This window comes from Branchiostoma belcheri, unplaced genomic scaffold (genome assembly GCF_001625305.1).
Source record: "Branchiostoma belcheri isolate BF01 breed outbred unplaced genomic scaffold, Haploidv18h27 scaffold132, whole genome shotgun sequence".
Taxonomy (NCBI): domain Eukaryota; kingdom Metazoa; phylum Chordata; class Leptocardii; order Amphioxiformes; family Branchiostomatidae; genus Branchiostoma; species Branchiostoma belcheri.
In genome coordinates this window covers 339,998-354,781 of record NW_017802736.1, presented here as the reverse complement: position 1 = coordinate 354,781, position 14,784 = coordinate 339,998, and the positions used below count along the sequence as shown (strand labels likewise).

Here is a 14,784-nt window from a genome sequence, read left to right as displayed (position 1 = left end):
CAAAATCTAATCATTTTGAGGTCTCATCAAGACCTACCCACCTACCAAGTATCAAGACAATCCATCAAGGCCTTCTCAAGTTATCGTGTTGACAGACAGACAGACAGACACACACACACATACATGTACACGAACGCCTCTGAAAACATAACCTTCTTGGCGAAGGTAAACATTTCCAACAGAAATCACCAATGGCACATAATGATTTTGATCATGGATTTGTCTCTAATATTCTTTTCTTTGTTTTCAGACTGGCAAAACTACTTGCGAGCCCAAATTGGCCATAATGCCACAATCAACCTCATCATCAGCACAGTAGACTATCTGCTCAGACTACAGGAGTCCATGAGTGACTTTTACTGGCACTATGCAAGCAAGGACCTCATTGATGAAGCAGTGTGTATCAGAATATGATATTTGATCTGTTGGTCTGCAGAAAATTTCATATTGTTAGCACTTACATTTGTATCTAGTGTTATAGAATCTATGTCATAAAATGATTCCTCTTGAAGATTTCTCAGTCAAATGCGAATGCTTTAGAAATGTGGCTTACCAGTCCTGCAGTCTTGAGTTAGGAAAATCTGGTGTGTTACGCGGCGTATTTCACGATGTGTTAAGCTTTTGTGTTATGCTGAAGGGGGGTTATAACGGCTATACCGATACCGATAAAGATCATATGAAAAAGTGCCACCAAAGGAAAATTTGCACATTGATCTCATTGAGAAAAAACTACTGGACTTGCCAGTAATTGCTTTCTCTCAATATGTAGGGGCAAGAATATTTCAAGATTGCCATCAGGATAGCAAGACAAGTATTCAACTCCCTTACAGAGTTCATCCAGGTGAGGTGATTTTACAGGTTTATTTTGTATAATACATGTAGTTGACTACTGTGGTTTGGACTTTTCTTAATAACACTTTAATTGGATACTGACTAGAGAAATACAAAAGAATTGCAAAATACAGCAGACTGTATATACAATCATTGGGGCATCATCTTCCATAATGCGCATCAAAACCTAAATATTTTGGCATCAAGTAAAAAGCATAATTTATTCTCATTGGAATACATGTATATAACATGTCCATAAAAGTATAAAAACCTTTTTTTGTCCAAAGTCCATGTTGTTGTTGTTCCTTTGAATAATAGAATTTACTAGTACCTATCATGTCTGCTTATTCTCAGGAACTATCATACATGTTTTTAGTAACTTAGTCTTAGTCATAAGCGGTCAAATGTATGTACCGAACAAGCTTTCGAGTTTAAATAAAGGCTTACTACTACTACTACAGTTGTACTACTACTACTACTATTGATTTCGTGTTATCTTTAAACAATGTGTTATATTGAGGCTTTGTGGAGAATACATGTAGCTATTTATTCTTGTTCTGTTGATTGACCCCTCATTTTTATTACAAAGGGCCCATGCCAGGGTAACCAGGAGACCCTAGCCCATAGCAGGCTGTGGGATGCCATCACAGGGTTTCTCTACATCTTTGCTCATCTGCAAAAGAAACTGGCACAGGTAATTGACTCTTTATCATACTATTGATATGAAGAGAGTGTACATGTACCTGGCCAATATATCTGGGAAAGTTGTGAAATTTTTTAATACAACTTTAAAAGATAATAATCAATCCATGCTTTCTTCTTTCAGGATTCCAGTCAAGTGAACCTACTGAAGGCTCTGTTATCACTACATTCTGACATGGTCACCATGCTGCTGTCCTTGTTGGAAGGTAAGTTGCCTCCTCTTTGAATTTCCCTTGTTGCCACATAATTTTTAATCACAATCAATGCATTGTTTCCTATACATACAGCCAGTGTGGACTACATAATACATGTGTACCTAATCAGCTCACCTAAGACAAGGCAAGAAGAAAACTGAGTCATTGGTGGTGTTGTTAAATCTTTTTAGCTTCATGAATGAAAAACTTTTCCCACAAAAATTACAATGTTGATGCAACTTCTGTCTCCTTCCATAGGGAATGTTGTTAATGGCAACATAGGAAAACAGATGGTAGACATGTTGGTTGAGTCATCACAAAATGTAGAGGTAAGGGTTTTTTTAACACACAATACATGACATTGTATATCATTATGACAGAACACAGTTGTATGATGATACATGAAAGTCACATAACATCCATTATGTCTTTACTACTAGTACTACTTTTGCCTCAAAGGTCATGTTTGGATATTTTTGTTTGGATGTGGTTTAGCATGATAACTCATTAATGCATGGTTATTGAGGCCTTCTGAAGAATATTTTGAACAAATAGTTATAGATATCTGAGGTACGAGTATATTAGATACCTTGAAAATTTCTGACTTTACAGTTTCTGTTACAGCTGTAGTAGATCTCTTTCAGTTCAGCATTTTTTTCAATTTGTTGGTATTATGCATGTGGTTAGTGGCAGTATTATGAGTCATAATTATGTCAGACAAAGATAAATATAATAAATGATTATTACTAGAAAGGTTGACACCTGCTCACTGACAGGTTGTCATGAAATTTGGCAGTTGTGTAACTGTTACATGTAGGCATTGACCTATCAAAAAATGATTAGATATTCGACCCCCTGGCAGCTTTCCATGGTACTGCAACACTTGTAGGATATCTCATCATGATTTTTGTTTGGTATAGCTCTTGGTCATGTGAAGAATTGGTGTAGGTTTGGGCCTACAGTACTTGAAGCTTTTGTTAAACTGCAGGGGTCAGTTTTACTTGCGACTTTGGTTGGTTGTTGTACAGTACCTCAAGAAGGGGTTGACAATTAATATTGTTAAGGTCATGTTCTCAACAGTTTTTGTGGTAACAAATTTTCTCGTTATGGTCTATGTGTAAATGGACACTTTGTTGGACTACCCTGCCAATTACAGATCTAAAACTCAGGTAGATGACTTTTGACCACTTGTTTTACATAATGCAATTTTATTCTAAACACGAAAGCTATTATGGCATTTCCTCATAAATTATGTTGAATTAAGTCCTGATTGGAATTAATTATGTTTGATGATGTTCATGTTGTAAATCATAAATTAGAAGCAACAGTTCTAATTGCCAGCCTTGTTATTCTTGTTTGTACCTTCAGTTTGATCTAGGTTACAACACCAAAACACAGAGGACTAGAGTTCTCCAATCTCATACCTTCGCCAAATGATGTTAGTCTTTATATAATCTATATGACTGACAATTTGTAGATTATACTCCCTGATTGTGCAAATAGGATCCTCATTTTCTGATTATATCAATTTATCATATTCTCAACCAAAAGACAGTCATGTACAGTGTGCATTAACAATCAATGCCATTCTACCATTTCCTCATAAATTATGCAAATCAGGTCCTTATTTGAATACATTTTGTTTAATGATTTTCACCTTAAGTTTCAAATACCACAAGTATGAAATTCCAGGCAGTTATCATTACATAATTATAAATTTTCTCATTAATTATGCAAATTAAGTCTTCATTTACATAATCAATATCTGCCTGTGTTTCATTCTCAATTACCAATGTCACAAGCTTCAATACTCCTATAATGGAATGCAGCTGATTTATAGAATTTCCCTCATAAATTATGCAAAAATTAGGAATAATTGTCACATAATTATATCAAGCATCACGTAAGCTACCTACATACCAAAAATCATGACAATCCGTCAACCGGTTCTTGAGTTATCCTCTTTTGAATATTTTCAAACAGATAGCCCTGCTCTTCCAGAGCAAGCTGCTAGGGGGCCCAAACTCACATCACTTCTTCCCCAGCACAAGAGCTACCTACCATCCAAATTTCCTCAACCTAGCATGTCTAGATCATGAGATATCAAAACCGGAAATTCAGCTGCAGTACCGTAACAAGCCGCTAGGGGGTCTAAAATTTCCAGGTCAAGACCTACCCAGCTACCAAGTATCAATCCATTTTTAAAATCCCTTCTCAAGTTATTGTGTCCACAGATGGACGAACAGACGAGACGGACACACACACACACTCACACATACACAAACACCTCTGAAAACATAACCTTCTTGGCGAAGGTAAATATTCATGTTGATGTTCAATATAACTTTCTTTAGAAAGGCAGCATCCTAAAAGATTTTTCTTGATTTCTCATTACAGATGATCCTTCAGTTCTTTGACATGTTCTTGAAGTTGGAGCAGGTTACAGAGTCTGATGCATTCAAGGTATTTAACTGATATACACAAATTTGTGCATTTGGTTGTGTACAGTATCATAGCTGCATTCGAGCGCTAAAATCATAACCCTCTAGATCTCCCATTATAATCTGTTGTCCTGTCATTCATTTCACCTGCAAGTCCTGAAAACAACTTTTGAGACTTATAGTTTCTTTGTTATATTTCACTCCATCTAACCCCATACCATGGATGAAATATATTGCTTTTCCTTATATGTTTCTTCTCCTCCTTCTCCTCTTTTTTTTATATTTCACTACTTACCATGGTATGAAATACATTTTTTATATTGGTATTTCACTTGTTTCTTCTTCTGCTGCTGCTGCTCATGTCATTTCATTATGGATTCAATTTCTTTATTTTGGGCAAAATGATCTGAAATTTGGCATGGAGGTAGAGTTGACAAATAACCCTGGACAGGCTTTTCAGATACAAACAATGTATATTTTGGAGTCCTGGTATTAAACCCAAATGACGTGAAATTTGGTATGGGGTACCTGGACACAAATCCAAAGGAATCCCCTTTTGGGCTGTCTTCAGACCAAAATGTACTGTGTCATCGTGTGACCATATTTGGTATGAAGAGCCAATAATGCCAATAGTAAAATATGCTATATTTGCTTGAATGCAAATGTCAGCCTTTCTTTTTGATTTTTTGTTTTACACTGTTTTCATTTCGGGGCCATTAGAGCTTTCAGTCTATAGAAGGGGGGTTTTACAAACTAGCTGTTAATATTTACTCACATTTTAGTTTCTACATTGTACAATGTATGTGTACTTCATCAGAGGGATCAAGGCAAGGGGGATATGTACTGTATTACATGTATGTACTGTATTTAAAACAGCATCAGCTACCATTATCCCATTGCCACTACCATAACCACAAAGCTTAATAATGTATGTAAGATTGATGTTTGCTGCATGTTAGAGGTGGTGTTTCACTGACTTACTCTACTTTCCTTCTCCAGCCATAGCACCCAGACACAAGAAGTTGTGAACTGAGATATTTGTACCAAGCAGACGAGTTTTGTGTGCTATTTATCTTAACTCCCTACAGTGCCTGTTTCAGAAATTTGGAAGGGCATACAATAGTTATATTCATTTATGAAATAATTTATGAATTAAAAAGCTCTTCATTTTTTATTGCTTCTTAAAATGACTTTCATTCTGTTGTGCTGCATACTCCAGAAGGATGATAAGAATCCTGGAGGGCACAAAACTTATTAGGAAGGATGATCTCCAGCTAATCCAATAAATATATCAAATGCTTGCAGTAAGGGCATCCTTTTGCTGAAATTATTTTGCTAAGTTGTGCCTGCATATGCCTCGTGCCTTGCAAGAATGCGATGCAAACACAAAAAGGTTACAGCTACAATCACTGTATACAAAGTACCACCAAACACAATGCCCAAATGCGTTTCTAATGAATTTTTATTGGGCCTTCCTCTTCCTCCCCCTTCTTGTCCAATTAACTCCTACGCAGTAGCCTGAAACTGGCAAATAGTAACACCTACTTTTTTTTCCTCCCCTCCTAAATATATTTTATTAATACATGTACTAGGCTAAGCTTATCTAGCTGCCTAAGAGAGGAACGTCACTGTTAAACTCACTATGTCATGTTAATGAGGTGTTTCCAATGGTGCTTGAACTTAAAAATGCTTATGACTTGTGATTGTGATGAATTTTGAGACTTTGCCACTGTTTTTCCACAGGCCATCTTGGAAAAAAATGCACAAGAGAGAGGAGATGTATGTAACATCAGCAGTTTTGTGACTCCCTTTCCCTAGCAGGTGCATGGCTGCCATGGGATAGGGGGCAAATTGTGTGGTTTGTTGTTCCCCACAAATTGAGCCTGTGATTCTCACCTAGTATGGATATGCATGGTAAAAACTAAACAGATCTTTTTTGCAGCGTGACAGTTTTGGTGGGAACAAAGAACTGAACACTCAACGCAGAAAAGCATGAAAAAGATCTCAACACTAAAATAAATGCTCAATCAAGGAGCAAACCTTAATTCTGCAGTTGCAAAGCCAGAGGAGTTGGTTTTAAGAATAACTGTAAGAACAATAGAAAATAACTGAAGACTAGATGTTAGTGCATGTATTTTTGGTACAGAAAACATACAGAAGACCCGTAAGTCCATTCAGTTTTTGGTAGGAAAAATGGAAAACATAAGTCAGAGTGATTGGGATCATTAAGCTTCATTGATTTTTATTCTAAAAACTTATATAGTTTGTGATACTAAAACCATTAAACTTAGACCTTAATGGAACAACAACATTTCAATCTTTCACTCACATTTTGCTACAGTCTCTTGGAGTTTTCTCTGCTGAGTATTTTCATGAGTGATATTCCCATGGCAGAATTGTTTCCTTAGTAGTACATGTATAATTATGTAGCTTACGCATGGCGATTGGAAATATTTACCAAACAGAAAAATGATTTTGTTCGGTGGTTTTGACATTCTTATCCCTTTCATGACCATGACAAGTAACACTGAAACAAGTGCTTTTGAAAAAGCTGGCATTTTGGCCAGGTACGCCATTTGAAAGACTTTCTCCAGTTATTGAAATTTGAAGAAGTCATTTATTCATTGCGGAAGTCATTTATTTTATTGTATGCCCAAAATTATACAAAAATGTTTATCATTGCAGTAATCAACTAAGTGAATCAAGTATATGAATTATGTTGATTAAACCTTTTCTACAATGTAATATTACATGTGACCCTGCCAATGTACATGTAACATTATCTGAAGTGATGGTGGGGGGGACCGAAAAAAAACGAACACCCAAATCTTTTTTGAACCACCTACAACCGTCCAAGGAACACAAAATTGGCAGAGGCCATCTTTAATGCTTTTAGTGCGTACAACGCCCTCTATCAACATAGTGAAACCCTGCATGTCATTAACATAATTTATGTTTAATTTATTTACTCAATTACTGCGATTGTAAACATGTTTTTTTTTACATCATTTTGGACAAACAAGAAAATAAAGTTAAGACAAAACAAATTTCTTTTTTTTACAATTTTGTTATAAAACAATAACATTACTATGATCTGGAAGGTTAGCACCACAGTGAAAAGTACATGAACATAATATACAGAATGGATGCATGGCTTCATGGTTCACCCACCATTATCCTGTTGCACTGTTACTCTGTTGTTCCCAAGGTTTATCTGGTCTCAAAGCATTTTGGCGCAAAAATGTTTTTTACGTTAGCTGGGAGTTAAGGAGCTTTCATGATAAGCGTTGAGTGTGAGTGCAGATACATGTAATTGACCTTTGCACAGCTTGAAGGGTTGGACTCCATCTTGCTTTCTTTGTGGTGACAATCCGAGCATTCAGCACATCAATATGACATAGAATCCAATGGGAGAGAAAAACTATTTGTTAAGATTGGAGACAGCTACCCCCACAAAAATACTGGTACTGGTATTTGGGTTAAAACTCATATCAGCAATGTTGAGATTCAAACTCACCATCTAGAAGTTGAATTGCTTTAATCAATAGATTTAGAACACTGAATGCCACCTACATGTATAGATGTATGCCCATCAGGGGTCTGACAGCTTGTTGGAATTAGCACCTTTTGAATGTACATCAGTTCTGCATGTATTATGTTACAGTAGTACATAGCATTCTGCATGCAGAGATCATATTCTTTATCCAGCAACTCTATGACTTGCAGATGCGATGTGGAAATTTTAAAGTGTAGTAACTAATTATATAACAGCATTATATGATCATGAGGGTTTGTAAAAAGAACATTGCACTCTCAAATACAGTTTTGCAGTTTCAGAGAGAGAACTGCTTGACAGTCTATTTCTTTATCACTCTTGCACAATATTCCTCAATTTCCTGTGATAGAGATAAATTTCTTGAATGTCTATTTGTATTTGTCAATTTGCTATTTGTTTGTCATGTCTTTCCCTCCTGTTGCCTTTATCTGTGTCATTTCAAGTTGTAACTATAATTGGTCTGTAATGCTGTCACTTATTTTCAAACTTTTTAACATCCATGACACAAGATTTCAGAGTCAAATTGGAATGGAATTACATGTACATGTACTAGTACATTGTATATGCATGGTGATCAAAGTAAACATTGCTGACCGAAGAACAAAAGAGATAGACTTTTACATAACCAATAGAAATTACAAGGCATGTTGAAGATTTGACAATTTCGCCCCAGCCTAGGGAAAGCAAATGCTTGATATTATTACTACTGTGATAAAACCAAACCCACTATTTCCAGTAACTAAATGGTCTAAGGTAGAGGTCTATCCGGTTAACATAAGAAATACATAAAGGAAGACAAAAGATGCCAGATATTTTTTGGAGATGCCAGACTGGAGAGCACAACATAGAACATTGATGCTTTGGCTGAGCCTACATGTAAGTAAGTGTGACAAACATAAAGCCGGTTATAAAGCAAAACCATTTGTCTGTCATGAAAACAAATTATAATAAAACATGCATAATTCCAGGTAACGTAACTACTGAACTTAAGCTTGAACTGAAGCTTAAAGAGGGACATGAATAAACAACTGGCAATATATTAAGTGAATGAAAGTTAATTGAAAATCAAGGACTCTCTCTTTAAATTTGAGGGATTAACATATCATAGTTCAAACAATCTAGGTCAATTGCAGGTAAAATCAGCCATGGCTGAGCACCATGAGGAGACAAATCCATAGATTTTGATTGTTTGCTACATGTAAGTAACATGATGGTTTAAAAGCTATAGTCATCAAAACTCAGTGGCAATCAGAAAACAGTGCACCTTAAGTCTGTAGAAGCTGCTTCAACGGCTACCTTCATTTGTAAAACTTCCCACATCAGATCCTGTACCATACTTGCAGGTGATACATACAGCTGTCATGTCTATGATATACACAATCATGCATATTAGATAAGATTAGACCTTAGCCCTGTCTCTTTGTTCAGTTTATCAAGTCAGGACAATTTGGTTTCCAGGAAGAAGGAGCCTGTCCCCACCAAGGGGAAGAGGCCAGGCGAGGTGCTGGAACAGAACAAAAGCTAGCAGAACCTAGCAGAACCAAACTTTACAATATACAACATGAAGGAAACTAGCTCAAAACATGGTACAATTGCTGGAAAATTTTGAACATCGCAGGACACTCACGGACATGTACAGCTGAACTAACCTGCAACTATCCTGCAATTTATAATGATATACTATCATAAGAGTACAATGTATGTCATTTGTGACAACCAACTTGAAGTTAAACAATTGTCTCTCACCGCTCTTTATGACTAGATATGAGCCAAATTCCAGAACTCATCATTGCTTTCTTCACTTTCCCACTACACTTACTACATGTATGTTTCATGAAAAATGTACCACAACACTAGGTTTGATTGATGACTTGGAAGAAATTATGGCCGCGGGTTGCATTTCAACCCCTTAAAAGTGACTGTCGCCTGAGAAGAAATAAAATCTTGAAAAAGCAGCCTAAAACGTAGCAATTAAAATACGACAGTAGTTTGCTGCCTGGTGAAGCCGGATGGCCAGGTCCTCTGAAAGATCAAGTCAGATTGCTCCTGCCACTATTCTTGTACGTTGTGCGAGGTGGTTTATACCTGTCTCCAAGTTCTGTAACCTGCGTTACCACTCAAGTAAGATGGTCAAGACATCCAGTTTAGATAGAGCCACATATAAGACAAGTAATTGCCATTTTGATAACACTTTGCATGTTTTCTGGGTTTCTAAGACAAGAAGAAAGGAGTGTTTGCTGTCATTTGTAGCCAGCCTTGCTGAACAAAATGTTTTACAGTTAAATGTAACCTCCGTTACCGTTGTTTATTACTTCCAATTTTAATTACTTAACCTGGTATGTAAAAAGTCACCCATTTTTTAAATGTCCGTACTTATGCCCCCTTGGTCCTAAAGGATGAAGAATGAGATTTTTTTTGAGAAATAAACAAAAACATCTGTGTTACCGGTAATGGAGGTTACACCTGTAGCTGAAATGATGTAACAAGAGATAGAATTTCATTTTCTTGTGCACCATAAACATAATAGTTGGCAGTAAAGTAGATAATATTTGCATCCAAAGAAAAATAACCCTCAGTGGCGTCAGTCAATTTACTCCTCGTTTGAACGAGTGGGGTTCACGATCTAGAATGATCTGAGATTGAAAGAGTGTCTGATAGGTGGTGGAAGCTGAACTGTTTGGGAACAGACTGGCTTTATGATGGACCAGTACATATACATTGTGTATATGCTAGATACAGGCATACATCAGAAATACTTGCACAACTCCATAATTATCTACTGTAACAGTATATTGACACTCCTGCCCATTGAAAGAATCCTGAATCAGATGGAATTTAGGATAAAATGTTGATAAAGAATTAACTCATATACGTACAAATTCCTTGCAGAAAAAAAATACAGTTTCAAAATGAGCTACATGTATCTGTAAATATTAAGAGGGGGGAGAACTTCTTCAAGTTGATTGTTCATGCAGCAGTTACATTTTATTGCTTCCTTTTTTTATAGAAACTGCTTAATTTGAAGTGCCTTATATAGCTTATCCCTCCCAGTGTCAGGACCAGTCAGAATTACTAACCAGTGGGAAATGACACTGGAAGGATTAATCACATAACTGTCAATTAACACTACAGTTTTCATTGTATCTACATGACTGTATATATTGGATCATCTTGTGTATTTTCCCAATGTTATGCCATAATCCCCTGTATGGTTTGTCCCATTTTCTCCCATCAGTCCTTGTAGTGTGAAGTGTTACCGGTAAGTGATGATGACTGAACAAATGTCTTGACATTTATTTGTTGTTAACAGGAGATGGCAGACAATTCATACATTTCACCCAAGGACTTTAGAAAGGCAATGGAAAGCCAGAAGATCTATGAAGAGTTAGTAGCAATTATATTGTGTGCATACATATAGCATTGTGATGTGGGGCATACCTCTGCCTCAACAATCCAACGTGCAGACAGAGGAATGTTTTGCATGGACTTTTGCAGATTTGATAAATATTTCATTTGATAAGCCCAAATATTGACAGTGTAAGTTGGCCAGCATGTAACTTGTGCATGACCTGTACTCAAAAACCTCTTTCAATTGAACAGTTTTATTTAATGCCTGACGTGTTCACTAAGACTGAAAAGTATCATTTGTGTAACATTATTATTGTTACTCATACATTGTAGGAAATTCAAACTCTACTACTGGATAAATTGATTTCCGGACGTTTCGAGTGACATCCACCACGCTTCTTCAACGTCACTAATGAACTAACATGACTCGTTAACACAATATACTAGTATGAGTAACTAGAAAAAACTGTAACAGTTAAACATGACAAAAGTTCCTATGGTAAGACAACACCATAGGAATTGCAACTGTCCCTTAGGTTGTGATAGGGCAGGGTCCTTCGTACTACACTCGTTCTCATTCAAATGTACAAAATGCTGTTGTCGCTCTTTACGACTAGAAATGAGTCAAATCACAGACCTCATTATTGCTTTCTTCACTTTGCCACTACACTCATTATGTTTCATGAAAAATGTATCACAACACGCGGTTTGATTGATGACTTGGAAAAAAAGCGGCAAAGATGATGATGATGATGATGGAAGAAATTATGACCATGGGTTGGATTTCTCCCCCTAAAAAGCAGCTGTCACCTAAGAAAGAATTAAAACTTTAAAAATCTGTCTAAAACGTAGCAATTTAATTACGACAATAGTTTGATGGCTGTTGAAACCGGATAGCCAAGCCCTTTCACTGATCAAGTCAGATTGCTCCTGTCACTATTCTTGTACGTTGTGCGAGGTGGTTTATACCTGTCTCCAAGTTCTGTAACATCCGTTACCGCACAAGTAAGACGGTCATGCATTTTAGATAGAGCCACATATAAGACATATAATTACTATAATTTTTATACCTTTTTGCAAGTTTTATAGGTTTCTAAGAGAAGAAGAAAGGAGTTATGCTGCCATTTGTAGCCAGCCTTGCTGAACAAAATGTTATACAGTAATGACTGTAACCTCTGTTACCGTTGTTTATTACCTTCAATGTTAGTTACTTCACCTGGTATGTAAAAGTTACCCAGTTTTTAAATGCCTGTACTTATGCTCTCTTGCTCCTAAAAGATGAAGCTAAAAACTGTAGATCTTTCAGAGAAAAAAAAGTCCATTCGCAACCTCCATTACGGAGGTTACACCTGTAGCGGAAAAGACATAAGAAGGCATCAAATTTTCTTTTCCTGTGCACCATAAAGTTAATCAATGGAAATAAAGTAGAAAACACAATCATGCATCGAAAGGAAAATAACCCTCCAGGTCCTCATCAGACTCAAATGTTCTACCCTTCTTTGAGATTTTGCTTCCAAAGTTAACAACACTTAGCTTCCTTAATGTGTTCGACACGTGTGTATGTGCCAGTGTATAATATTAATGTACCTCTGAAGTACTTTCATAGATACTGACGCCTAAACTAATTGGCTTTGAGGTGATGTCATGAATACAAGCTTTATCATAAACCCGGTTCATTCTGATGTTTCAGTGTAATTTCTGCACAAAAAATTGCATTGTTTTAATTATAAATAATTATACATCTTTAATGTCCGTAAATTTTTGGTAACTTCCTATGACAACTAAGCTGTCATTTTTTGGCAATCTTTAATTGAAGTGTTTTGAATTCCTAAAAGATAAGGTAGGTTTGCCTGAAAAAAGATTCCTCGATTTTTCGACCCTAAAATCACCATTCTGCACATTTTAATGAGAATAAGCCACAAGGGAGCTCTACACAAAGTCCTCCTGGTTTAAGGTGAGGTTGTAGATCAGTTCGTCTTACCATAGGAACTACCTTATTTCCTCTACATATTAATGACTATATGAACCTTTGTCATGTTCAACTGTAATTTTTAGTTACTCATACATGTATATTGTGTTAACGAGTTCTGTTCATTTGTAACGCTGAAGAAAAGTGGTGGATGTCACTCGAAACTCCCGGAAATTATCTCCATACCGGTAATTTATCCAGTAGTAGAGGATTCGGAGGTAACTGGTTAATTTTAATGGCTGAAATACACAGTATTATCACGAAAAGTTTTGGTAATAACATTTCGCCCTTTCAACTGGGATGCATCAGTGTTCTTTACCACTGCTATAGAGATGATTTGTCTACAATATAGTGAGATATTTATAGGATATAAATTGCTTTCCCGTTTTCTGACAGGGAAGAAATTGACTTCCTCCTGTCCTGTACTGAAACAAATGCTGAGGGACTCATTGACTACCAGTCCTTCATTGACATGTTCCACGAGCCTGCCCGTGAAATCGGTAGGAGACTTCTCCACTTTTTACCTTGGCCAAGAATTTTATGTTTTCGTGGCTGTATGTGTGTGTGCTTGTGTGTATATAGTAATATAAGTTATACTGATATTGGAAGTAATATTAGTTGACACAGATTTTTTTCTATCATGTGCTAATGTGCTAGTGTAATTGTAACACTCCTGGCTAACCATTGGTTTACAGCAAAGTTGCAAAGTTCTAGCTACATGCAGAAGTCCTGGTGGTGGAAAGAAGATGCCGGCGTACTCTTGTTTTGAATGACTGGAGGTGATCTGGATTAATGCCGGCTGCACTGCATTATAATTTGCAGGGTGCGGCATGGCCACTGTACTCCACGCCGCTAGCGACAGGGCAGCATACGGCTGAAAACAGGCTCATCCTGCTTATCCACAAATATCTTGATCGGAAATATGGTCGTGATGATCTTGGATATTATAGGGTCCTCTTTTCTCAGAGTTTTGTGTTTCTTTTGATGGGAAAACATACCGTTATGGACTTCAAATTTTCGGGACGTCTGAGACTTTAGTGTCACTGTCCATAAAAGGCCCAGTCGCAAAGCAATAAAAGGGTAATTTAGCTACTTGGCACCTGTTAGATAGCGGTTAGTGGACTTCAAAGATATGGCGACTCCACAGCGGCAAACTGTTCTCTCCAGCAGACCAATTCCTCTGGCATGCTCTTTTCTCTATTTGGCCTTTTTCTACTCTTTCCAGCCGCCTCCCAAAGCCTGTTAGAGGCTATGCTAAGCAAAGTACATGTAGTTTTTCATGAGTCATACAAACACTAAAATTCTACAGATTCTGTGCTACACAACTGTATTGCATACAGATGGATGAGTAAATAAGGCTAACATTGATTATATAGATATCGATGTAGTTTACATGACATTTTTTCCCTCTTTTTAAAACAGGAATAAATGAACTCACAGAGTTTCTGTTGTGCAGTATTGTTTGGAGATGTCATTATGTACATACATTGTATGTACATAAATACCTGTAGATCCTCTTTCACTAACTGTTTACATGTGTTGTATTATTATACTATTATTAATAATAGTAACATTTGCTTGGAAGCAAATTCATCATATTTCAGTCCTTATTCCAAAATAGGCTGTTTTAGATCAACCTTTTCCCATATGTGGTAACTATTACCCATAAAATATTCTGGAAACCACCATACATTGCTTTTCAGTATAAGATGTTTTCAAAACCCCCATATAGTGCTTTTCAGT

The 14,784-nt window shown here is 36.6% G+C and overlaps 1 protein-coding gene across 1 annotated transcript in view; it reads left to right on the top strand.

Annotated features, from left to right (window-relative positions):
- The window catches only part of LOC109464113 (ryanodine receptor 3-like), a 206,779-nt gene that overhangs the window by 164,933 nt on the left and 27,062 nt on the right, over window positions 1–14,784 (top strand). Inside the window, 9 exon segments of the mRNA XM_019761046.1 lie at window positions 251–396; window positions 770–841; window positions 1,421–1,525; window positions 1,658–1,739; window positions 1,986–2,056; window positions 4,125–4,190; window positions 5,912–5,947; window positions 11,035–11,108; window positions 13,438–13,541. Coding sequence (XP_019616605.1) covers window positions 251–396; window positions 770–841; window positions 1,421–1,525; window positions 1,658–1,739; window positions 1,986–2,056; window positions 4,125–4,190; window positions 5,912–5,947; window positions 11,035–11,108; window positions 13,438–13,541 — 756 coding nt within the window.